The sequence below is a fragment of the Neopelma chrysocephalum genome, unplaced genomic scaffold (genome assembly GCF_003984885.1).
Source record: "Neopelma chrysocephalum unplaced genomic scaffold, ASM398488v2 Primary Assembly neopelma1_73b, whole genome shotgun sequence".
Classification (NCBI taxonomy): Eukaryota; Metazoa; Chordata; class Aves; order Passeriformes; family Pipridae; genus Neopelma; species Neopelma chrysocephalum.
In genome coordinates, this window is record NW_020897734.1 from 3,482,314 (window position 1) to 3,510,050 (window position 27,737).

At 46.9% G+C, this 27,737-nt stretch overlaps 1 protein-coding gene across 2 annotated transcripts in view; it reads right to left on the reverse strand.

Annotated features, from left to right (window-relative positions):
- The window catches only part of GPC3 (glypican 3), a 144,959-nt gene that overhangs the window by 17,612 nt on the left and 99,610 nt on the right, over window positions 1–27,737 (reverse strand). For both annotated transcript variants that reach the window (XM_027687278.1, XM_027687279.1), the window contains exon 7: window positions 9,019–9,172. In XM_027687278.1, coding sequence (XP_027543079.1) covers window positions 9,019–9,172 — 154 coding nt within the window. The remainder of the gene's footprint in view (window positions 1–9,018; window positions 9,173–27,737) is intronic.

The following is a 27,737-nucleotide window of genomic DNA, read 5'->3' on the forward strand; positions in this document are numbered from 1 at the left end:
AAGCCAGCAAAGTCAGGAAACTTCAAAAGCACTTGGCTGCCTGAAATTTGTTCCTACAGAAAAAAACCCATCTGGGCTCTCTTTCGAGCTGTGAGATCCCCAGGGCCAGGAATGGAGGGAGAAGGCAGAGCACAGCCCGTGGCAGCCACTGCGTGGGAAGGAGGACATCTCTCCTCCAGTTCACAGCTCATCCATCCCAGCGTGAGAGGGGTCGGGATCTGCTGGAAATACACCTGGGAACGAGGGGAGCCTGCGCTCAGGCAAACACACCTGGTTCAGTTCATGTTACTCCTGGTGTCAGCCCCGGCAGATGTGTGTGCACAGCTTGGGGCTAATGCACAACAGCCGAGGAGAGCTCCCGCCTGACGGATGATGGATCCCCCGTTTCTGGAGCGCACGGAGCAGTGTTGACTCAGTAATTGATCGTGTCCTGGTTATGCACAAACTGATGAGTGATTTGCAGGCCAGACCCAAATGCACACTGTTTTCACTTGCAAAGCGAGGCGTGAGAAGAGAGAAAGAAATGAGGATTAAAACTCTGGAATCCTAGGAAGTTTCTCTGGAGGAGCATCCTTCTTCCCCTTTCCAATATCTTTCTGGCAAGGACTTAAAAAACAGGTTGCTTTCAGGGCAGGTCTGTGCTTCCTTCTGCTGGAGACCAACAGCCACCAGCAACAGGCTCCAGGATCAGGCCTGTGCACAAGTCCAGCATGGGCTGTCCATTGATTTAATCTCAAGTAATGCCTCTTCCTCCATCCAGGCTACATCCAGACATCTTCCAGATATTTAAGTCACAGCTTCATTTAATGAGGCTTGATTACTTCATAGATACATACATTTATATTTATGGAAAGATGTAAAAGCTAATTTTCAAGAATGCAATGCTGCTGTCTGCAGCAAGTAGGAACCTGTTGGATCCCAGAGATCGATGCCTTGTGGACTCTCACTCAACCACATCTAAGCAAACACCAGCTCTAGAGAGCCATTGATTACTGACACAGTGCGATGCCACAACTCTCACTGCCAGGTCATTGCCACAATAACCTGCATAAAAACAAACACATTTGTTCAAATTTGAAAGAGGGCAACTGAGAGGTCAAGCTTTTTAAGGCAGTCTGGAGAATTTCAGCATTTCCCATCTTCTTCCCTTTAGGGCTCAAAACTGCTCTGAAAGTTGCACCCACAAGGTTTCCAGTAAGTAGTGGCTTCCATGGTCCACCTGAAACATCATCTGTTCTCTTGGACACCTCCTTCAGGGCAAGAAGATGGACAGCAAAATGCAGCAGCCACAGCTGAGAGCCCAGGGCCCTCTCCCAGACACTTCCAATGAGACATGGCCACCTGCCTCAATGTTAACTGTGTCTCCAGTTATTGACATAGTTGTATTTCCCCAAGACACCTTTCAGGCAGACACGTGTCAAGCTTATCCCAAGCTTGTCTTTTATAGTTCTTGATGGATGCTAGTTGTGTGAATTTGTCTTCTTGTGCCTTTGACTGCACAAAACCTTAAGGTGTCCCCACTGTGTGACACCCCTCCTGTTCATCCCTGTGATGTTTTACAGCTGAGTGCTGGCACACAAACACGAGTGCCGGGCACACACATCATCCCGTACGGCTGGGACACACTCCAGGGCCAGAGCCCTCTCCCACAGTGCTGAGCAGGGCTGTGCCCTACAGCCTCATTTATTACATCCCCATAATCACTCTTATCAGCTTACCTGCAGTAAGGCATTAGTAAAAGCCAAGCCACTCATGAAAGGGGCACCCTCTCCTATGTGAGAAGTCAATCAACATGTTATATTGTTATCGGGCTCGCAGACAAACCTCCCTTTGTATGACAAACTGTGCAGATATGATGCCCTGACTATCAGTGTAAGGTTATCTTGTCGGTCCTTTAGCAAGTAGCACCTGATCTGCTCCTGTCTGAAATATGCCTTTAGTGTTGTCCCTTAAAAAGAAAACCAGTTAAACTATTTTGTCTCTCCAAAACAAAAAATGACAAAAAAAGAGAAGCGGGTTTGTATCCAAGTCAGGAATTGTGTTTCCCAACTTCATCAGCATTCATGTGTTTCAGCCACAAAAAACAGATTCATCATCCTTTAAAGATAAATATGGTCGTCACTATTGCAACTGGGCAGATTTTTGCATACTTGAAATTGTTTTAATGCGTTCAGTCATGTAAAATGCTGCACTCGGTAACAATTTAAAGATACATTAGCTCCCAAATTACACTGCTGAAAAGCATCTCCTTACACATCCTGGCATAATACAAACTGTTATTCAAACTTGCAGCCTAACTAGAGGGTAAGCCTTTTGCCAGCAGACTGGCATTATAAATATCTGAGACTGATGAGCAACCATAGATTTCCAAAGACCTCTGTGCATTTGTACGTGTAACAGCAGAAGCATCATCTCATCTGACCATCAGTGTGGCTCCAGCCCTTCAGCCTCACCAAGTCACCTTATGCTGAGCCCATGGACCAGCCCCATCTGCACCGATCTGGACTTCCAAAAGAAGGATTCAGACCAATGTCTGCTCACACTGGAAATGCAATGCATTGTGTGATTTATGATGCATCCACTGATTTTGCCTTAAAAAAACTGGTACATCATTCTTTGCTTTGATTCAGAATGGACTGAGGCAGTGGAAGTCAGCTCATAAAAACACAAGATACAAATTGCTCAGATGGACCTGAATCTGTAAGCACAACACTGAAAAAGTTAAGAACCATTTAAAAATTGAAGTAAAATTGAAACCAGAAAAATAGGAGCATGGGATTAATATATCCAGTCGATTTACTTGCTGATTTCACAGATGTTTTTTGCAGATATGTGGCTTTTCTCAAAGTACAAATTCTGATAGATGACTTATTGGTTCTTCAGTGGCAGAACTCAGTGTTTCTTTGGAAGAACTCACAGCACAGAGGTTACAAGAACTCTTCAAAACATACACACTGTATACAGGGTGAGACCTGGAAGAGTCACAGCAGCAGAAAGAGTTTATAGGATGCTATAAACAAACTCATCTCTGAACACCACCAATAATTTTCCCAGTCTGTCAATAAAAAAAAAATCATTTTTTGCTGACGTCAGAAGTAAGTTAATGAACTTGCCACTCAATTAGAGAATCAGCCAACAGCTACATGTGACTCCCATCTTTCAGCTTGTATTTGGACAGTGACAAAGAATTCTTGACTTTCAACCAAATATTCATTAAAAGAAAAACTCAACAAACACAAACACTTGAAATATAAAAGCAATAATCAAGCTATTGCACTGTTTTAGTTGGTACAATTCCAGCTCTTCCATCAGGATAATCTAGCTGACACTTGGCCTTGTCATTTTTTCACCCTGTGACAGGATGTCTTGTAAAACAGCATGTTTCTGTTATCCTTGTTTCAGTCAAGTGTTCAACAGCACCCTCTTAGGAAAAAAAAAAAGTCCAAAAAAAAAAAAAAGGTAAGTTGTTGCTACAAATAATTATAGTTAAAAGTCTTAAAGCTTTTAGCAGAATAAAAAAACCCATCAGAAGGATGCTGTGTCAACCTGACCCAGCTCACCCCACTGCCTGAGCCAAGAACAGGGCACCTCTGCTGAAGGCTGAGCAGAACCACGCACAGTAAATATTGATACTGTACACATGATATTTGTCAGTGGGACAATCCAAGCCTGCAGGCTGTACAGCAGGAAGGGACAACAGCCACGTGGCCCTGCACTGTCAGCAAAACCCACACAGATGGAGACATCTCCCACCTGTGGAAGGAGTATTTTTAGAAGTCAATTGGGTATTTCAAAACGTCTGTCTCAGCAGAGGGATGAACATCCCAAGACCCAGCACTAAATGGAGCAGAGCAGTAGATACAGGTGCTGGGATAAGGACACACTGGAGGCATTGGCAAAGCAGCAATCCCTACGATAAAGGATGGGAATACATGATCTTGTAAATATTTTAACAAATGTTGGTCTGTCTCTCAGCACATGCATGGTGTGAGCCCCAGCAGACTCTCATCGCTCCTCCCAGGTTGGGAGCGTCCCCTTTTTCAACACAAATACTCACTTCTAAGGAACCTTTCCCACAGGAACAAGCTGCAGAAACCAGGAGAGCAGCACCCAAAGAGACCCTGTCTGGCCTCACCCACTGCCATACACAGCCACCACTTCAGCAAGGAAACCCCTGCTTGATCCCCAAAATGAGCAGGCTTTTGCACCCCATGGAAAAGCAATTTAAATGTCATTGTAGCAGAGACGTCTCCTGTTCCCTGCTCAGGGAAGGAGCTCAGATTGACAGCACTCTCCTAAAATAATAAACCTGTGAGAAAACGGGGTGAGGAGAGGAATAACATCTCAGCACTGAGACCCCTAAAACATGAAATGCTTATTGGGACATTTGGAGACATTTAAAAGCAGAATAGGATGAAAGTTGCAACTCATGGTGTTCAGAGCAGGTTCCAAAAACACGGTGCGAGGCAGAGAACACGGGGGTCCAACTCTGTGCCCACACAGGGCACAGCCAGCACACAAACACAGCAGCCCCTTCTCTCTGGAAAGGTGGCTGCTGGAGACCTCACCTGCTCTACAAGGTGCCTATATTCCCATTTGGAAGCAACACCACCTTTGTAACATATATAAAGGGGTTACGAACAAACAGCTTTTCCACCTGGGAAGAGGCCATGCTCGGCCAGCCCGGAGGCGATACTCAAGCCAGCCATTTGATGAGAGCACTCGAAAAAGCCCTGCCAAGAGGATAAATCAGAGGCAAAGCAAGCCAGAACTTACTAGAGAGCTACAGATCTGGGTAAATCCAGGGGGACACCGTGCTGATCTTTCACAAAGCACCTGGGTGCTGTGTGAATCGCTGCAAACACACACAGGAGTCCCGCCCAGCCAGTGGGTCTGGCAGCAAACGGGCAGGGTGCAGGAAAACTCAGGGCTTCCCTCTCCCCCTTAGGAATAGCCAAGGGAGAGCAGAGAGGAAAAACTACCTGCAGGTTATGCAGCAGGAGCAGCCAGGCAGGGGAGCTGTTTTACACACACAAACTTCCAGAGCCATCTTTATATATCTTTATTGCACACATCTATCCTTACATATCTCATGGGATGGGGCCAACTTCCCTTCCCAGGACAAACTATTTCTACTTAATTCTGCCAAATCCATCTGTTCCCAAGACAACTTTTGTTACTGCCTAACACAGATATTTTGGAAGGGTAAATCTTCCCCTCAGCCTCCCAAACCCTTCCCCCACAGTTGCTGGTTTGCTCAGAACGTTCCCTGGGTGCTTCAGCTACTAAAAGAGATCTTTTCCTCCCAGAAAATCTTGTGAGATGCCCAGGGCCCAGCCTACCTGCACAGCTGAGCTGGACCACACCACCTTAGTAAACCCCCCCCAAAAAGCCTGCACCTTCTCTCCCCCAGCACTTGATAAAGCTGCCCACATAGCACAGGAGCCTCTCCAGCACCCACATTTTATATCCAGGCTTCCTGGCAACGACCTTATTGGTTGTAAGTGGCATCTGGACTGAGCACACCAGAGGTGAGCTAATTAATGGGTGGCTGGCTGGAGCATCAGCAAAGCACCAGCCACCCTGGGCTCCGTCTGCTTTGGGTGCCCCAAAGGATGCGGGATGACTGATCCCAGCGGGCTGTGAGCACATGTTTGTGTCGTAGAGCCTGCAAGACATTTGCACTGACTCATAATTTGGGGGAAAATACTATAATTCATTCGCAGACATGATTTGCCATTGGTGTGGCAAAAATACACGTGTGTGTATGTACACAGCTCTATTTTTATAGCTGCATGGCCAGGGTGCCGGCTCCATCAGTACTCCATTGACAAACAGGATGCACTCTTCTCTGAGCTGGGAGGTTTTCAGTCCTCCCCCTTATTGTAAACATCATCTGCCTTCAAAACCCTTAATGTGTTGCAGATGTGACAAACAATAAAAGACCTATCATAAAAAAAAAGCCTGCCATCTCCGTGTTTCCCACTGGGGCAACATAATAATGAATTTATTAGCATATAGGGCTCACCAACATATGTTTATAGTCACTCACAAAGTTTTGACTTGACAGTTTACAAGTATGTTTAAATCATTAAAGTTTAAGTTGACTGTCCAGTTATTACAGGCTCATTATAAATAGGAAACAAAGGTTACATTTTATACAACAGGCGATAAATCAAAACTAGTCTGTATTTGAGACTGACTCCTTTTTTTCCTTTCGCTCTTTTTTTCATCTCCTTATTTCCAAGACCTTCTGAGGGGACATCTCAGTGAGGCCAGGGCTCAGCAGATGTTTGTAGTTAGCTGGCAGGACCAGCGAGACCCACACTGGGGAGCAGGAGAAATTCCCACTGCATCCAAGAGGTGCAAAGACCTGAGAGCTTTGCTAATGTTTTCACTCAATCGACAGCCAAACTCGGTGCCAGCCCAAGGCATTCACCTCTCCTCCTCCCGAGGGCATCACCAAGTCCATCTGCAAGGCTTGGGAAACCCTTTGGAAGGCAGGAGTTCTCCACTGCCCTCATGGGGCCAAGGAAATTTCCTCCTAAGCTGAACAAAGCATCTAAGAAAAGGAAAGCAAAACCCTGAACTGCATTCCCTGACTGCAAACCTCTGAGGGTCAGCAGAGGCACTCAAACATGCCCAGAGAGGGGGTTTGGGTTTGACCACTGCACTGACACAGACTCCCCCAGCCAGCCAGCCACTTTCCTGCCTTAACACTGCAGAGCATCCAGCACGGGATAAAACCAGGGACTCAGTAATACAACCACAGCCACTCCCAGTCCTTTCTGCCTCTATTACAGGGTAACTACCTTGGGAAGGAGAGAGATAAAGCCACATTAAATGTAAAAGTTCATTTTGCAAACTATTTCCAGATTTAAAGCCTGGCATCATTTCAAATAGGCATGCTACCCTAAAATTTAGAAATTGTGGAAAGGGGGGGAATGTGGAATGGTTTCTGGTCCCTTTTATTTCTTGCTATGTACATGTGATATGATGGGAAAAAAATTTAATTGAAAAATATCCTTTCAAAGTAAAAAGAAATATCATTCTCAAAAATGTTGAAAGTGAGTATTTCCACACCATCAGCAACTTTTCTTGGGCTGGTTTCCAACATAAAACTTGAACAGAGTCACAGTTTATATCCAATACCAACCAAATAGGATTCTGTCGCTGTCAGATCAGCTTCACCTTTCTGCTCTAAAGCAAAACACAAAAAAAGAGGATTATCGCATGGGCAAGCAAGAAAGAACCAGAAGGGTCTCCCAGATGGCACAGCTCATGCCCTCTGAGCTCAGTCAGTGCCTTCAAGCTGTGCTGGACAAACCTCATGCTCTCAGCAACCTGAAAGACTTAACTTGCCAGGAACACCATGCCCCAAAGACACTGCTGCCCTAAAGTTAATATTTACCCATCCTGTAGAAAAGGCAGCAACAAACACTCTCAGGCAGAGCAGCACAGGGAAGAAGGGAGGACAAGTCCTCTTTTCCTATAACATGTTCATGCACCAGAGTGACAAGAGGGAAGGGTCTAAGTTGCCAGACGGGCAAGTTGTCAGGGAGATCAATACAGTGATTAAACCAGCCTAGAGAGACAGAAAAAGGCAGAAAGGATTATATATCCGGCTTCAGAGATCACTGATGATATTATGGGGAAGGTTTTAAGAGGAAATTAGAAACACATTAAAAAATAGCATCAAGGTGTGACACAAAGATCACGGAAAATGAAACACGTATCTCTGCTCTCGACACAGGACACTGTGAATCACCTGTATTTCTTTAACCTATGCTTTGATATTTAGTTCTTGGATGAAATAAAGTATATTTTATTTTTCTCTGAATTCTGTATTTCTCTTTCAGACTTGGACTGGAGGACTTAAAAAGTCTTTTCTTTCCCTTAGTCAATATTTGAATATATGTATTTTATGCACTTTACATAATGTGCCAATAATCTTTGATATAAGACTGGCATTTAATATTTCAGCTCTCACTTCATTAAGGATATTTTAATTATCCCAGACCAATGCAAGGGAATTTATAAACATCTGTGCTTCGTTTAGGAGCCCAAATTTGCCTCTTAAACTTCAAAGCTGTAAAGCTGATTTTATCCAGGTTCAGTTGTCTGGTCTCTCAAAGTGCACCACATAGCACTGAAACGAGCATTAATTGGGCCAAGCCTCCAGCCCGCAGACCCATGTCCAGCACAGTCATCCACCTTGGACACAGCCTCTATCAGCCTGGTTTTGCTCACACAACCAAACCAGATGATGCTGCTGAGCTCCACAGAGCCAGGAGCAGGATGACAGTGGTTAGTGGGTTGAGGTGAAGGCACACACCAACAAGCACGTGTGACTGCCCAGGTCTCAACTGGTCCTTTGCTTTCTCCTCCCGACGTGTGACCAGGGACTACTCATTAATAACACAGCCTCAAAGCACCAGGAGTGCCTCAGGGCCATTTTCAAAGCAACCGAAGATGTGACTCATATTGGCAAGCAATGCAATTTCAGGCTCCTGAGTACCTAAATCACTTCTCCAAAACGAGCCTGAGTTATTTGCAAAAAATTACCACAGTTTTCTAAAGCCTAGATCAGAAATACCCATCATTTGCTGCAGTCAAGCAAGCCTTCCCAACTTTCTGATGCCCTCCAGAAAGCCGAAAGGCTCATCTCAAAGCTCATAACTGCAGGCAGCAGTATGAAGGAGAGAAGAAGTTGAGACTGGGACCTACATCAGGTTTGCAACTTGCCTCAAATCCTCTCTGATGGGTTGCCCGCAACACAACCCTGCAAAACCAACCTGGAAAAGCATCAGCATTTCTTCTCCAGCTGCTGCCTCGGCCGCCACCGAGGTCAGCTGGCACAATGCTGGGCATCATCAGCCTCTGGGCCATGGCTGTGGAGGGCATTGGGGGTGTCTGCAGCAAGCAGACCTGAGCAGACCCCAGGGAGCAGCTCCCCACACCGTCACCAAAACCCACAATGCAGAGGGGCAGCTGCTGTGGTACCACCACCCCCATCACCTGCTAAGAACCGGAGCTGGTTCCTCACTCGCAGCTCTCCATCCCCAGAGCCTCTGCCACAGTCATCTTCATCGTCGCAGTCTCCGCTCTCCTCCTCCTCCTCCGGGGTTTTGCCTGGAGCTTTTCGGTGGGGCAAAGCCATCCCTCTGAGCAGCTGAAAGACATGAGGTGCCACAGTCATTCAGCTGCTTCCCTCCACCCTTCCTGCTGCTCCATCCTATGCTTGCAGGGGGACGGGGTGACAAGAGTGGGACAGGGCTCAGTGGAGCCAGGACAGTGGGACAAGACCCCAGTGCACTCCTTGTGCCAAAGCACTGATGAGCTCAGATTCATTCACAAAGGTGCACACAGAACCTCAATGAAAGAAACAAAAGGAGGAGGAAAATCCACATTGACTCATTTTATGCCCTTCAGCTTCTGCCCCATGAGCATTGCATGAGCTACAGTGCATCAACCAGCCCTGAGAGACCCCAGTGTCACCAAAGCTCTGGGGTCACTACAAAACATGTGTCCAAAATTAGGCCAGATGGGGCAAAAAAACAGTAGCAAGAGGAGCCTCTGTTCAGGGGATTCTCACTGCTTTCAGGGACTATCTCCCATATGACAAGTAACACACATGGAAGGAAATGGCAGATCTCTTGGGTCTTTATGGCACCCCACAAACATAACCTAAAAAATCTCATTCCTCACTCTTGAAGCACAGAGGGTGTTAGTCAAAGTTTTTGGGATAGCCAAGCGACACAACTGAAAGCATCTTTTAAATGATGTTTTAAAGCTGAGTCCTAAGTAAGGGTAAGAGGTTGCACATCCCTGAGATGGGGACTTGAATGCCTCCCCTGAGCACAGGGTCAGGACTACTTTCCAAACATGGGTGGGAGCTCCCCACACTCCCATCACGGCACATGGAGGGATTAGACACATTTTAAGCTATCGGCTTCCTCTTCCTGCTGACTTTTCTGATTTTGCTGTTGCTGAAAGCAGCCAGCTATTTCATCATAAACCCAGATCCCCTTTGAAAAAGTGTGAGTCAGCCAGTTAATATATGCTGAAAATTTCTATCACTGCCACTCTGCTGTTAAAAGCCTTCTTGAATTTAATCTCGGCGCTAAAAAAAATAATAATGAAAAGGATAAGTAACAGAGAAGATATTGCGAAATGGGAGCTTTCCGCATACTTCAGGGGTTCAGTTAGTTCCATCTCTTGCAGCAATATGCATGCCTTGCAAGGCATTTTTTAATATCTGGAATCTAGGTTATATTTTTAAACTATTAAGCTAGCCTTAGAAAACAGTTTCTAAAATATTTATCTGCTGAAGTTTATACAGCCTTGGAGGAATGCTTTTGGCATCTGGCTCGCCCTGTCCACAGCACTGTCCACATACCTTAGTGTTTATATTACAGGAGCATAACCTAATGAAAAACAAATGGCTCCATGTGAGACCCCTTTGGGTTCCCCAGATGCATCAAGCAATGCAGCAAACCTCTCCCTGGCATGTGCCAGAGCCTGCCCAGCGTGAGAACCATGCTGGGTCAGTCCCACAGCCATGGTGGGCAGCAAAACGCAGCTCATCGCCCCAGAGATCACGGGGATGTGTTTCCAGGTTCCTTCAGCAGGCTTTGACTCAGGCTGTTTAAGTTCACTTTTCAGGAATTTTGTTTTGTTTAGACATTTACAGGCCTCTCCAGAATCTAGTGTAATCATGAAAAAATGACAAACAAACGAAAGGGCAAGTGCGGTGCTTGGGGTAGCAGGAGAAAGGCCTCACACAGGAAGAGAACATGCCCAGCGCTCGAGCCTTTACACCATCCCTTGGACTTCTCCAAAGGAAGCCCCATATAGCAGCAGTTCTCAGCACAGAGTACTGCTCAAGGTGAAATGAGGGTCCCCCTCCCGCAGTAGCTAATTACCACACACACCAATTCAAATCCATTGCTGAAAAACCAAGGCCATCACTAAAACCCCAAGCCCATCACGGTGGAAGGGACCACAGCCACTCAGCAGCAGGATGCTCACTCCTCTGCAGGATGCTTGTTCCTCCCCATCCAAGGCACAGAGCAAGCCAGACGGGACCCCACCGCGCAGCCCAGCGGCACAACTTTCATGACTTACCCAAAAAAGCACAGGAACTTTCTGGCGGAGAAAATTAAGCTCTGGGATATTTTCAGATTTAATAAGCTCAGCAGGGGGCAGGGGAAAATCAGGATTTTTCAATTGTGTCTTTTCAAACATTAAAATAACTGAGCATTTCTTGTATAACTACTTTTTTTTCCTTGGCATGCCATAAATTAGCAGCTTAATTTCTCTGCCTTCGTAGGCACAATAAAAGAGGAACTTTCTGAGAAACGTCACGCAGGCCCTGAATTTGGATCGAGTGAACGTGACATCCCTGTGCCACGCTGCTCTTTCCTGTTCCAGGAGAAAAGCTCCATCCTCAGCCATGTATTCCCCAACTGCTGACAACCACAGGGAGGTTCAATTAGTCAAACTTCACAGCTGGCTCTGGGAGAAACAAAGCCTATGACACAAAACTACTGTAACAGTTAGCAGGAGACCAGGCAGGGGGTGGGAATCCCACCTCGCTCCGTTGGCGCATCCAGGCTTAGGAATGCTGCTGAATGTCTCAGCTTCGTCCGGAGCAGCAGCCACAGTCCCACTCATCAACCATTCCACAACCTCCCTGATGGTCTGCACGTTTTATGAAATTATATTTGGTGGGCTGAACATAGATTCCCCATCCTTAAATAGCAAGCAGAGCTGACTGTACCCTAACATTACGGTTTATTCATGTCCTGTGGTTTAAAGTCCATGGTAAAAGGAGGAAAATACACAGTCTGGTGATCACTAAAGTAGTATGTAACAGTGAGATAGTTTTAACTTAATCACAATTCACCCAGCTGTAAGAGTTTACTGTCATATCTACTCTTCTTTGCTAAACCATAATGGCAAAACTACAGGGTAACGTGCCCAATGTAAACTAGAGCTCTCATTGTGGGAGTCTGGGCACACGCACCTCTGAGGGGTTTGCAGGGCATTCATCTTCCATCTGTACAACCACCACAGCAAGAAACTTCCTTTGCTCCTGACTACAAGTTCTAATGGATAAGATGTCCCTCAGCTTTATTTCCAATCTCATCCCTTTTAAACCACAACCCTTTGGATGGGTAGGGCGGGCAGTGCCAGGGCATTGGCACGAGGGACTCCAAGGGACACCGGGCAGCCACATCTGGTCTCCATACACATCTTTGTTGCTTGTCTTGTCTTGTGGTCTCCCCACAGCTTAAAAAACAAGGCAGACGGGAACGGTGCGCTGAGCCTTCCTGCAAGGAAAGCTCCCCAGGGCATCCCAGCGTGATTTACACAATTATTCATAACTGTACAGTGACCAGACAAAAACAGATGCAGCAACGCAGGGTAATGACTCAGCTGGACTTGGACGGGCCACCGTGTGTTGAAATCTTTTTAACTCCTCATTCTTTACAACTGCTTTACTCAGAGCTCACCATCCCACCATCCCACCAGCCCACTGAGCCACCTGGTCTTGTTTTTCCAATTTTAACACAAACAGTGGGAGCTGCAACATACCTTTTATCATTAATCTCCCATCTCAGAAAAGAACTCTGCATCGTGTTTCTTGGACTGCAGTTTAATAGCTGTTTTCTCTGTTCAAAAACTAAGCCTGTGGTATTGCAAATATCAATTTGAGCAATACCCAAAATTGTGCCCACAAATTCAGATTAAATACTGTCAGCAAGCTACAAGCACTGTGCTCCTTTAGGGCAAAAATCATCCCTTTCAACACACTTCAAAAATATGTAAAGTAAAGAGAACAGCCAAAGAGATTATTATGGGGAAATAGAAGACTTTTAGAAAAACATTTAATTCCTTCATGAGTTTAGGGGAGAAGCCTGATTGATATTTGTAATCTTTTGGTGGACAGAGCTGTCATTTAATTTAGCTTGCATGACTGAAAGAATTTAACAAAAAGTGTTCCATAGAGTTTTGCTGAAATTCTTCGCATGTTTTTAGTAAGCCTCTGGAATACGATCAAACCTAAAAAGCTGGAGAGGATGGAGACTGAACTTGCAGCTAAAATAATATTCAAATTGTAATATATGCTTAATAATCAAGTATTCACATACAGCAGAAAAAGTGCCTCAGTGCAGAAATTACTCTGGATCCCCAGCCGTGTTATCCATGTGCTGCTTGGCATCAAGAAAGGAATCCTGGGAACTGAACCCAGCAGTGAAAACCAACCCCTGGCTCTGCTAGAAACCTTCCAAAACTCAACCAAACCCACCAGCTCATGACTACCTGCAAGATCTGGGATGCCTTCCTACAGAAGCCTCGTAAGGAAGAGTTTTGGAGGAGCAAAGGTGTTATTTCTCCTTTCATCACTCCAGCCCCACACTTTGGCCACACACTTACAGGTACAGGACACAGATCCTGTGGTACTTCCCACACAACTCCCAAGATTCCCAACAGGTCAAGTTTTTCTATTTTAAATTCCAGCCTGCTGAAAACATGGGGTTTTGGGGGAGAAAAACTAGATCTTACGGCCAATCCTGACCTTGAAATCTGCAATACCAAATAATTTATGTGTGGCTTTTAAATCAGGGCAGCATCATGGGAAACGTGCAGATTTTCACACGATACTGTTCCCTGTTAACAGCTCATTACAATCTACAGAAGTATATTCCCATTATGAAATACAGCTGGGGTTGTTTTGCTTACGAAGGTCATTATCTGATCACAGGCAAGAATCGGGGAAAGGAACCCATTTTATAAGGCTGAAGTTGTGGACTTTTTGAAAACTCATGTGTTTTGAATTTGGTGGCCTGATCATACACAACCATGCACCAGCAGAATTGATTCTCTCCACTTCCTCTGCTTATTAGCCCTGGAAATAGCATGGAAAAAATTATCTTTTATTAGCAAATACTTTCTTTATTATTGAACCAACCCTCATGAGATTTGTTGGTGCCCTTCACACCATATTCCTATTTCGCAGCTCTGTTCGGTTTATCCATTCTATGGACGGGGCCTTGGTGGCACAGAAGCATGCACCAACACAAACCCAATGCAACATCAACAGCATCCATTTTTGACTGCTTCTTTCCAAGCTCCAGAGAGCTTTCCCCCTCTTGGGTGGCAATGAAATGCAACACATATTACAGAAAAACTCAATGTTCCCTGGCACCAAGCACCAAACTCCGTTTAAAAATAAGGACATTTAAAACTTTAAAAGTATCTGTAAATAGCAGGATCTGTACTTCTGTCTTGCACGAGCAAACACATGTGCCTGTGCTCACAGGCAGGCATCACTGCTCTTCTGTACACAATGTTAGCCCATGGACAGAAGAGCCTGTTTTGGCAGGAGAACACATGAACTGTGGTTTCCTTATGGCCCTTCCAGTTGGATGCACCTTGGCAGCACAGACATGGCAGAGAAGAAACCTGTTCCTAATTGAACTCCTATTTCAAGCTCAGCAGAACAAAGCGTGATCACTAATCAAATGTTAATAAAGTGGAAGCAGGCTCTGGAGCTGCAAAAGTAATTTTCAGTGCTTGGAAAAATTATGAGTTGGACATGTTGGCCGTTTTATCAGCTGCTCTAAAAGACAATCCTGCATTTCCCCATGCTGCCTCCTTGGAGACATCACAGATTTTTGTGCTGCTGGAGCTGAACTCAGCAGACCAAGCCCCAGGCAGCACCTCCTGCCTGCTCTGGGCAAGGGACGGCCCTGGGATTCCCTCCCCACACACTGCTCTTGGGACATTACTGCTCTTGGGCTCCACACCAACCCATGGCGATGAGTGCCAAAAGTTGTGAACCATAGCTCTGAATTTATACTGGGGCTCCTTAGCCATAAAAATGTTTTAGTCTTTAATTCTAGCACTCAAAACACCATCTCCTGGAACAGGAAAAATCCCTATCATGCATCACTTGGGGTCTATCAGCACAGCAGGACCCACTTTACTGTCTTCACAGGCTGCAGAGGAGATGCTCTCAGCTGCCAGTAAATCAGTTTTCCTGGTCACTCTCCTGATAGCACAAAGAAGCTGGTGACAGCAGTGAATTATTGACCAAAGGGTGGCCCTACTTTATGGATCATCAGCTTAATTCCAGATTAGCTATCCAAACTGACAACATCCCTATGGGTAAAGGAAGACAGATAAAGACGCCTAAGAGCTGGCAGTAATTAACGCGAGTCAGCACCGGACAGTAAATCTCTTTCGGCAGCAGGAGGGGCTGCCAAGGCATTATGGATTGCTCTGGTTTGGTGAGGGCAGGCTGATGCCCGGGACAAGATGCTCCCGCAGGCTCAGAGGTTAAGCCCTGGCTGGCACCACGGCAGAGCAACGGGCTCCTGCCTGCTGTCCCCCAGGCAGGGGAGGTGTCACTTCCCCGGCCTGAACAAACGCTCATTCATCACCGGGCACATGTGAAAAAGAGATTACTCAGGCTTTATGATCAGCTCATTCACCTTATATCCAGTTCCTTCCCCTTCCACCCCCAGCTATTTATGGCTTGTTTTTATGCGGCAGTAGGAAGCAACAGGACAGTGTGGGTGCCAAGCAGGGCTGAGGGGTCCAGCCCAGCCTGACAGGCACCTGGGCAGGCCCCATCTGCTTCTGGCTCATCCCCCGAGTCTCACATCAATGGCAATGCTGGAGAAATGCCGGTTTCTTCTTTGAGCTGCTACAACCCCTTCTGTTCCTTCGCATTTTCAAGCCCAAGCTATCACCGGCCCTTCAGCATTCCCTTCCTACATCTACCTCCATCAAACACAGACATCTCTGAAACTCCAAAAACCCAACCATTAGACCAATCATCTAACGTGGTTGGACTAGGCAGTAGGTAACACTTTCAGCACCTTGCTGGAGTCTGCCTGGACCTTCTACTGTTGGAATTAGAAAGACTTCCATGAGCTACCACTTCACTGGAAGCAACATAGGAATGCATCCATTTACTGCAAACACCCTTTGCCAACTCTTCGCTTTGCCTGAGCTGATCTGCATCATTTCCTCAGTCCTAGTCTCTTCCACAGGGCTCATAACTGCTCCAGATATGGTGTTACTCCTGCCAGACCATCTCCTGAGGACACCTGGTGCACAACGCAGGAAACTTGTAGCTTGATAAAGGGGAGCAGAATGCCAAGTTAAAATTGTGGGTGCACTTTCAAACCTGCACCAGGGAAAGAGCTGGTATTTTAAGACCACTTGGGCTTTCAGATTGCATGGAAGAATTACATAAGGAAAGAAAGTCACCAAGAGAGCAGTCCCCACCAGGCACATTAACCACTTATGCCTGTCAATGGTGGAAAAGGCATTGCAAAGATGCTTCCTTCCTTGCTACCTGCAAGGGCTATCTGCCTTGTCCCCTTTCCACACCTTCCTTTCTCTGGCATCACAGCCCTGCTCCTTCTCCCCACAAAGTTTCTCAGTCTCCTTCCAGTAGCCCCAGCTGCCTTCCCCTCTCCTTTCCACCTGCTCTGCGTCACTAGACATGAAAACCTGGACCAATTTCTCCACCTCTCAAGCAGCCACCCCTCGGGGGGTTGGCAACTGAGTGAAGGAGGGGTGTGGGAACCTACGTGGGCCAGGGCCCATCACTGCTATTATCCATATTTTCCATACATTTAGTTACATTGGAACAGAGCCCTGCTCTGCCATCCAAACACCACTCAGGAAGGCCCAAAGCGCACATCACCAGGAGACAGAACATGAGACAACAAGCAAAGTAAGAGCACAAGGAACAAGAAGACAACATGGCTAGAGGTGGAGCGATCAACCACCTCATTGCCATCACATCCTTCAGGCATCTGAGCAGGGGTGGCCTGGGCAGAAGGTGCCCTAGATGCAAGAGCATCCAGAAGGACATTTAGGTATCACACCACCTCGAGCCATCTGCTAAAACAGCCCCAGGTTTCTGTAGAGGGAGACCAGTGTGACCCAGGCAGGGAGTGCAGCAGCCAGTGGGTCCTGCAGCCTCTTCCCTGCCCAGCTCAGCCCAGCCCAGTCTGAATGGCTGGGAGATTTCCTCTTGGCTCAGGCTCCGGCACACGTGGCGGCTTCCAGTTGTCAGCAACGTCTGCTGGGAGACAAACATCTTGTCCTTGGCACCAGGTAGGAAACAGCGAGCTGAGAGCTGTGCCGGAAGGATTTTTTTCCTCCTCTTCACCTTCTGCAACACAAACGAGAGGCAAATCCCTGCCCAAGCCACTTCCCTTTTCCCCTAAAAGCTCCCAGTGGAGAGGGACTCCTCAAATCATGTATTTTTGTGCATAGTGTTGTGTTGCATGGAGATTTCTGCCAGAACAGCAGCCCGAGTCACGCTGGCTGCATCCTGCCCTCACAGGGGCTTTCCAAGCTTTACTTTTGCATTTGCTTCACCCCAAGGCATTGGAAGCCCGAAAAGCAACTGCAAGCAGTTCTGATGGATGTCCCCAGGTCTGCAGAGCTGTCACAGGGAACTGAACAGCCGCCTCATAAGCCACTTACCTCCCATCAGACAAGACAACCCCAGTGCGGGGTTAATTACTGAGCTATTGATTTCAGCAGAGACTTAAATCAGACAGGAGGAGGAGAACTCCATGGCAGACACCCCCAAACCTGTTAGCTAGGGAGGATCGAGCATCTGGTCTCTAATTAATGGCTGATGGCTGGGCTGGCTCCTGGGCCAGGTCTCAGCTCTCCTCTGCATTCAGAGCATGGATGCTGCTTGCTAAAACCCCAAAAATATCACACACACAGCTTTTCCTGTGTCAATACTGGCACCTAGGATAGATCTACCAACAGGATAAGAAACCAACCATCCAGGCTCAGGCACTGCTGATACACTAGGGTGCAACTCATCACTGATACTGAATGTACCCAACAGCAACTGACCCTGCAAGGCTCAGGCCTCTGGAGCTGCAGGCAGGAGGTAAGAGGAGCCCTGCCCGGGATGGTTCTCCCACACACAGATGCACAGACGCCAACTGAGCAGCTGAAGCAACTCAGTGTTTAAATTAGGTTCAAAGCTGGTGACTTTATACCCTCCCCCAGTGAGACTCAACACTGATAGAGGAAGCCCAGAAAAGCACCTATATGAGTCTCACTCTCGGCAATTAGATGCTTATGAAAAGGTCAGTAAACTCCTTCCCCACTCACAGGCAGGAGGCATTCAAGGGATCCTGCCAAAAATAAAAAGTAACTTCCTGCCCATCACAATATTAGTTGATGGCTCGAACACCCACCCTGTGCCAGCTGCCTCCCATCCCCCTGCTAACTGTGCTGCACAGGGCAGCATCTTCTTACATGTGTCCCCAGAAAGGCCAACCAAGCACATTTTCTTCTCTTAAATATCTCTCCCTAGCAATACAGCCAAGTGAGACCATAGGCAACAAATCCTGCTGCAACCTAAAGTTCCCTCTTTGCTCTCAGTTTGATGTGCTGCAAGGGCCATCTCTCATCACATGGGCTCCAACAGCACGAGCACTAAAATGCAACCCAGCCTCTGCAGCCAGTTACATGTCAAAACCAAGGTAAGAAGTTTAATGAGCAACAGCATCAGCTGAGAGTCCTCCTGCGCCATGAGGGGTATTCAGACCTGCCCCAACACAGACAGGTCAATGTCTGACTGGGGATGGGGTTTGCCAGCACAGAAACCTGCCTCATTACAGACATCTGCTTCATCAGCAGGATAACAAAAGGAGCGAGATCACAAATTATTCATTACTTAAAATGAATGAAACCTCTTGCACTTTCTGACAGCAGCACAGTTTGCATGAAAGCTGCAGTGGTCTGTGCCAGCCACTGCCTCCTGTGGCCACTGAGGTGGGATAGAGCATCAGGAGAAGTCCCAGGAGAAGCCAAACCAATGCTACAAAAAAAGGGACCACCCTTTCCTAGAGCAGGATGAAACAGCATGAAGTTGTGTCAGGGGAGGTTTAGAATAGATATCAGAAAAAGGTTCTTCACCCAGAGGGTGGTTGGGCACTGGAACAGGCTCCCCAGGCAAGTAGTCACAGCACCAAGGCTGACAGAGCTCAAGAAGCATTTGGACAATGCTCTCAGGCACATGGTGTGATTCTTGGGATTGTCCTGTGAAGGGCCAGCAGTTGGACTCTATAATCGTTCTGGGTCCCTTCCAACTCAGGATATCCTGAAATTCTGTTCTAGGATTATTAAAAGGGGTTGTAGGTCCGATGCACCTCCTACTTCAGACCAGGGAAACTCTGGTGACACTTGTTGCAAGAACAAAGCTGCTGAGTCCATAAGATGAACTGCTTCAGCCAGCTAAATGCCTTGCTGCACACAGCAGTAAGACACCTTGCAATGCCATTCCCACCCAAGAGATGCCAAACCAACGAATGCTTTTGGTTCTTTCAATACACAACACACAAACCCAGAGCAGTCTGAGCAGGCAGGATCTAGAAGGACTCTCCCACTACCCATCCACTGCTGGTGGTGTGGACTAGATACAAATTAAGACCTCTGGGAATAAAAACATGCCACAAGTGTGCTTTGTTCCTACTGCAAACATAGTCCTTTGGTGGAGTGGCAGAACTGCACTGGGGAAATCCCCAGCTATAACCTTCTCCACGTGAAGCAGCTGGGGATGGAGTGGGAATCTCACAGGCATTTGGGCTCACGGCTGCACTGCCTGCACACCACGCCACAGCTGGGCACCACACTCCCACAGCACAGCCCAGGGGGTTGCAGAGGGGACTTCCCGCTGGAGCTGGCCCTCTCTGCCCACAGTGGGTCTGACAGAACTGCCTTTTTCTCCTGTCCCCTGAGAACATCATGGCTAAGCAATCTTACATGACCTCAATCTAGAATCAAAAGTAGCATTATTGATAATGAGGCTTTTTCATGGGAACAAAAGCAGTTGGATTTGTTTTTCGGCCAAGAAGACTATAGGTTACCTTCTGGACGATGAAGATTAGCTCTCTGAATCCCAGTCCCTTCTCAGTTTGGACCACATCATAAAAACCTTGATGTTAAGTCAAATTTTGGAGAAAAAACATCAGAAAACAACCAATCAACCAACACCAGAGAGCTGCATCCTTTATTAATGAGACCATCAGGGAGGACACCTACCTCAGACATCTACTGATTAAATTACAGCCCGAGTTACAGCACAGGCGACACTTGATACAATTAATGAGGCCCAGAATAACTGTAATTAACTGTTAATCTGGTATCAACGGCTCCACTTACACGGGGTTTTGCTGCACAAGGACTCCTTCAGGTTTGTTTCCTTCAAAACAGGATAAACTCCAGCACTGGTACAGGATATCTGGTGTTTGTTTTAAGGCATCACTGTGCATCAGCTGCATGTTTTGGACACAAAAGCAAATGAATCCCCTTTAAAGGTGTTCATTTGTTTTTTTCCCCAGCTGATTTCCACAGCATTGTTTGGAGGCTGGTCCCTGCAGGACACACCTGAGGCACCTGCCTCCCTGCAGGAGCTGAAGCCACAGGGACAAAGTTGAATCCCTTCTCATGCATAAGACCGGGCAACCAGGGAATTTCAGGGAAGAAGAGTGATAAAATGCTATTTATGTTACCCAAAGGTTGTGGACGCCAGACAATAAACTGGTGTGGAAACCAGCCAAAACTGCTACCCACCCAAGCTCAGCCCCAGCAGCTTCCTGGTCTTGCAGAGAAAAGCCAAGGAGATGGATGTTAGGCATTGGAATAAGTTGCCCAGGAAAGCGGTGGAGTCACCATGCCCAGAAGAGTTCAAAAGGTGTGTGGATGTGGCACTTGAGGACAAGGTTTAGCAGTGAACACGGCACTGATGGGCTAATTCTCTGGAATTGGGGTAGGTGGGATTAGCAAAAAGGAAGCACAGCTGAGATATTCCTTTCCATAGTGATAAAGGAGATACATGGCTTCACACAGGAATGCACCTTTCCCAGTCCTCCCATGAGTGTTCCTGAAATTCACTGCCAGGAAAAGGCCAAATGAAAGTAAGAAGGACAAGAAAACAGTGAATCTTGTCTCAAGAATGGCAGCTCTGGAGTCCCATTATTTACACCCCCGAAAAAAGGATTGTATGGCTGTGGACCAAAGGATTTGGGTGTGCTGAGGAAAAGCCTACAATAAATTACTGAACTGTCTGATGTGAGGACTTTTGATATTGCCAGATGTTCTGGCACCAACATCAGCAAAACCAACAGGTCAGTAACAGACAGGGTTTGCTGGGTTTCCACAGCACACAGAAGATGCTCAGGCCCTCAGCACAGATTCACTGTCACTTGAGCAGTACCTGAAAAGTGCCTATTTACTGCCCTTTCCTCACTGAAAATAGAAAATACCTCACATTCCACAGAAAATGTCACTGCACAGCGTGGATCTTAACTGTACACCCCTCACATTCCCTCTGTGTCGGGCAAGATCATGGTTAAAACAGGCAACAAACTCCAGCAAACACAGCCAGGATACACCTCTGTTAGAAAACAGGCATGCAAACACAGCAGGTCCAAAAAATCTCTGGCTGTTAAAGAAAACTCTTTTGGGTGACCTGTGGATACAGCATTCCCAGATAATAATAACAACCCTGACAAAGCCTGGAGGTTTGCGACAGGTCCCGGGCAATATCTGGTGTGGGCAGGCACTGCCTCTTCCTGAAGAGGGAGGGGAAAGAGGGGTTTGGGCTTGAAAAGCCACCCTACAGTCAGATACCTCCAAATTTAATTATGTTCTCATTACCAAGGGTCACACATCCCCTGATTTAGCTGCCCTGGCAAAATCCTGTCAATACCACTTGCACAGAGTGGGAGAGCATTTACCCAGCACGTTAATGGGAGCTGGGGCACAGCTAAAAGGATGATGGAATTAGTATTTAAATACCAGGCCTAGACTTGGTGGAGCTGTAGATTACTTTGTGTAGTAAAGAAGAATTAACTGATCCATTCCAAAATGCATTTATCATTAAAATAAAAATCTTCTGTCATTTTATTTAATAGCCTTAGTAAGAAATAATTGCAATGTCTGGTTGCTTTTCAACAACATGTGGTTTTAATATTTAAATTGTTACAAACTGTTTAATAATGGTGAACAAAAGGCATGTCCAAGTAATTATTGTATTTATTAACATTTCTTTTGAGGATTTGATAGATTATATTGCACACATACAGCACTTCAGACATTGTAGTGTTAACTTATTAAATTTAAAGGTGGAAAAGGAGCCAGAAGTGACTTGCTTTGGTGCAATTTAAATATTGTGTTTTCAAGTGATTAGTGCTGTGCATCACATTATTCAACAATCTGGAAGTGTGCACATTTTTCTAATTATTATGCGGCTTCATCTGATCAGGGAATTGAAATACAGTGGGAATAATAAACCTCAGAGAGCCTAGCAGGCACAGGGAAACGCTGTTCCACCAAATCCGTCAAAGTCGTGGATTTTTCTGAAAGGGAAATATATTCCTGAAAAGTCCCCACCTCACCAGCCTCTCCCATAATAAACTTCATAGTTTTCCCTACTTTGAGCCACCCAGGTCAGGGTCTGGTGAGGTGGGTTCCCAGGACCTCATGTCTCCCCTGGGAGCACCCACGGCCACCCCGAGCTGCCCCATGCCCTGAGAGCCCCCACTGCAGCCTGTTTGCAGGTTTCCTGTATGCCCCGAGCAGGGTCTGGGTCCCTCTGCCTCCCCAAGCATCATTCCCCCATGGCGGGGTGAGACCCTCCTCTCTGGTCCCCAGTGCTCCACCACACTCTGTATTTTAAGCAAAGGGGTTGCAAGGGACTCTCAGGCACAAGGGCATCACACCGTTCCCAGGCCTATTTTGTTTACATTTGATTCAATCAAGTTGTGGCCTTTTGGCCTCTTTCCAAATTAACTTCTGGGTGACCTCCACCATGCCCTCTCCCAGCAGCCAGGCCGCCGGGAAACAGCCCATTAAACCTACAAACAAATATGGGACATATTGGTTGATCAAATCAGCTTCAAACAGGGCTCTGGAAATGCCTGGCCTGTGCTTTTAATGCGAACTTCAAGTCTATTTTATCTTCGGTCATTCGCACCTCTGAGCCTCCTGGCTTTTTTTTTGTTTTACCCCTTCCAGCTATAGCTCTGTGTTTTACTGCCTCATAAAATTTCTAAATTTTGTTCTCATCCTCCTGCAAACCCTGAGAAGAGCAACGTGAGGGTCTCTCACATGGGGCTCACCACAGGACCCGGGTCTTTACACTGAGCACACGAAGAAAGGCAGCAAGACCCTGCTTGGGGGAACAGCTGCAATATTCCAAGAAATTGTGTCTTCCCCTTATTTCCAAGGAAATAAATCAAAGGGAGTTTCTCAGGGTCTGTGAAAGCATATTGCCTGGATTCCCATCCCCAAAGGGTTTATTTTTTCAAGAGCTTATATGGTAGTTAGATTTCTGGCTAGAGAATATGCAATATGATAAAAACACAGTCCCTATATGGGGCAATAAATTACAGATTGTTTGATGTGGAAACCAAAGAACTGTCAAACTCCAGTATATCTGAAAAATTCTAAATGAGCCCTTAACTCGAGTGTCTGGAAATGTACAGTATGTTTCCAGGCCATTCAATTTTGTAAAGACATATCTCCCCCATTTAAGTTTCCTTTTATGGATTTTAGTATTAATTTTTGGTGTGGTCGTTCCCTCCTTTTGTTAAAAAATTGTGCTCTTCCTCCTCGAGACAGTGCTATGATAAACACCAGGATTTAACTAAATATAAACAGGGATTGGAACTGGGCACAAGCTAAAAGAGGCAACTGCACTAAGGATGGGGTAAAGCATCTGCTGCAGTGCTGTCAGAGCCTCATAGGCACTGCAGAGGGTACAAAGGCCACCTCAGGCACAGGAGGGAAGACCAAGAGTGTCATATCAGCAAATTTGGTACTACAGATCCCTGCTTTATCCTCACACCAGCATCACTCAGGTCCACTCTCCGGAGCCTTTCATGGAGGAGGATGATCAACAGGAGGTCACCAGTGCGGCAGAGCTCCCAGGCTGTGGGGCATAGGACACCACAGCCCCCACCTCCATGTTTATCTCTTAAAACTTGAAGCTCTTACCCATCTGTCAGCCATCCAAATGTCTCCCCGTGGTGGGAGGAAAGTTGCATGACCAGAGGAAATAGCTCACCTCACACACAGCTTTCTACCTAGGGATGGTACCGAGCCACAAAAAAACTGAGCAAGACCTTGCGCTGACACTGAACAACCTTTCAGTTTCAATATACTTTTACGTGTGGGATGAGTGAAAACCCTTCTAGCTAGAAACAGACCCCATCCACTCTGGGAAATAAAAGTTAGGAACCAATTCCAACTCATTTTCCTGAAGGTGACCCTTAGCCTCCCAGCTGAGATAACAATGCTAATATTTATGGATGGGCTGTTCATGCCTCTGGGCACACAACAAAAATAACTCAAATCAAAACTTGGTAGACATCTAACAGAACTGGGGGAAAAAAAATTCTGCTTCCAATATGGCAGTAATAAACCACCTCAACCACCAATACGAAATATAGCATCAGCCACAATCACACATTTGGGTGAAACAAAAATGGTCTGATGTAATGAATTGGCACCACTCAGGGGGACTCATCCAGAAAGGGCTGACTTGAGACAGCACACTACTCAAGCACTATGCTTTATTCATTTATTTAGTTCAGCTTGATAGAAGGTGTTCAAACCAAAAAAATCAATCTGGGAAACTTTCGCTTCCCCTTCTCTCTCGGTTAGGCTTTCTATACTCCTTTCAGTTCCCACAGGTTTAATTCTAATGCACAAAGCCCATTCTCCTTTCAAACTGCAAATGTTTGATGAGAATTTCTCACGTGTATGTGTGCACATTTACCTAGATTTGGTTTGAGGAGACATGAACTAAAGAACAAGCATGATTTTTACACACAACACATTCACCAAACTCAAGCAAGCTCGAAAACGTGGCGAACTGCTGAAAGCAGACATTTTCAGCAGTGTGAGCAGCCTGGAATAAAGCAAAGCCAAGTCATCAGCAAATTACAGACATTTTAGCAAAAATCTACAAGTAAAAGCAAAAGCTCTGGGACTCTACGAAAATTGCACCAACCAGCATGGTTCCTGAGTCTGCCCACACCCACAAAATCCAGGCTGCACCTCTAACAACACACTGTGAGGAAGCCACAACACTGTACTATGTTCCCAATTTACGGGTAGTCACATGGGGAATCCAGTTTACAGCTCTGAGCACTACAAAGACACTCTTTTCCCCAAAAAATCCTCGATATTGGAAAATCCTTAAAAGCCTCTGTTGGCTTGAGCTTGGTGGATAAGGAGATTTTCACCCCAACCCAGCTCAGGAGTCCCCACTGCTTCGCAAATCTAAAGCCAACACCTGAAAAACACAACTGTAATTCATCCAGAGCTGTGGCTCCTTCCACATTTCCTACTCTTTGGCATTCAAGATGCATTCCACATGTGAAAGAGAGCTCAAAACTTCCTTAGGTCAAGAAAATAAGTGTGATGGTGAGCTCTGGCACCCCAAATCCCAAATTTAAGTAACCTCTGCAGTTTCATGGTTTATAAACTACTTATCATAAACTACAGACCCTCCACAGGAACAGAATCATATCATAGAATTACAGAATGGTTTGGGTTGGAAGGGATCTTATAGATAATATAGTTCCAACCCTCTGCCATGGGCAGGGACACTTTCTTTAGACCACATGGCTCAAAACCCTGTACAATCTGTCCTTGAACTTCCAGGAATGGGGCATCCACAACTTCTCTGGGCAAGCTTCATAACTAATTTTCACAAATCACTTCCCATTTTCTCCTAATTTTATTCTCAATTCCTCCTCTTTCTCAAACACAACTTTACAAGAATGTTCAATATTTTTCAGATTCTTAATTTACGCCATTCAAACCAAAAGACTTTATCTGTCCCCATAACATGTTCCAACCCGATCCTACAAGCCAAGAAGGGGAAGCACTGAAAGAGACCACAACTAAAGGTGACCATATTCACCCCCTTAACACTATTTTTCTCTGAGCAGCAGCTGACAAGAGACACTCTGCTGTTGCAAACAGCTGAATAGGGCTCAGCAGTGTTTACCCAGGGTCTCCCACTCCACAGATCTCCAGTCCTCAGCAGCCTGAGCTGTTCAGCAAAGACCTAACTTGACCCAGTCTGGCAGCCAGCATTTCACAACCACTTTATGTCAGCAGTTTCAAGTACACTAATAACCATGTTTTGTTCAGTGCGACTTTCTCACTGTGAACGGCAAAATATCATTATCACCTGCAGGTTGAAGCCTGCCCTCTACCCCATTTAATAGGGAGCTGATTATGCTATTCCCCCCCCTTTCCCCTTTTAATAATTATGGGCTGTTGGCAGATGGCACCGCTCGGCACGGGGAGGGTGGGGGAAGGCAGAGCAGGCTGCAGGGCCGCTGCCCACATCGGCTCCCGCATTGTGGGGCACTCCTGGGGACCCCGAATCCCTCCCTGCATCCCACTCCCAGACAGCACCTAATGAGGCGTGCCTGCATCGGAGGACACTGGGGTTAAACCGGGAATGGCTATGAAAACAGTCCCTGGCAGTGGCAGGAGCAGGAAAGCAGAGGTTTGCAGAAAAGTTGCTAAGCCAGCAAGTCCAAACAGAGCCGCCCTCACAGCCCACCCGGCCGGGAAGCAAAGCTGGGCTTAACCCCGGGAACCCGCTGCTGCCCAAAGCCTCGTGCCAGAGCAACCCTGGACAAGGTCCCCCACTGGTAAGAGCTCTCTCAGGAGAGACTGGGCAGCTCAGCTGCATTAACTGTGTTACCACCTGAGTGTGTGCCCTGTGAGGTCCCGGTAAAGTAGCAAGTCCAAGGTATCCACCCCCTGAAAAACACTGCCCCTTTGAGTTACTGCAACGTCCCATACTCAGTGACAGAGAGGGGGGAGAGCAGTGTCCAGAGCTGGACCCCAGCCCACTGGCCCAGGGCAGTGCTGTGGGAGAGCTCTGGGAGGTGAACAGCCACAAGCTGAACGCTGTGCAGAGGTGCCACCTAACTTCCTGGCAGCAGCGGGGCTTGTTCACAGACCTAATCTGGCATGGCATGATGGGTAGAGACAAGATACTGCTTGTCCCAGTAAGAATGCCAGGTCTGAGGCAGTGGGAAGGAAGCTTCTTCCCCAGCAGAAAAGATCTCAACCAGCCCTGCCACTTCCCCCTTCAACAGTAACTAACTTGCCCCAGCAGTGGCTGGGAGTGGATGTCCAGGGAGATACAGTGAAGAAACAGGTGATCCTTTCTGCCAGCCCTGAGCAATACCAAAGGGGATTCCTCTGACCAGAGGGGACATCAGGCACATGCCACACAAGCCCCTGCCAGCACCCTGTGCTCGGGGGGACCACAGCAGCTCCATCTTTCCTGGTCCTCCACTGCGCAGGGGACATATGCCCAGCAGAAGCACACTGCAGGGATGCATCCACACATTGGCCAGGCACAGGCTGAGCCCTGGAAGGCTGCAGTGCACGTACCCCACAGCTCCCACTGACCCACGGAGAACCACGCCAGCATGTATCCAACAGGACCTGCCACGTGTGCCCTGTGAGTCTGGTACCATGCGGGGCTGAGGTGGCACTGGCTCCGCACACAGGGCTCTGCACAGAGCTGCTGAAGATGGAGTCACCCTGGGTTGTCTGGCTGAGCCCAAGGAAAGTGTGGGGGAGGCCAAACTGATTTGGAAACCACCCACTCCAGAGCCACCCCTGCTGGC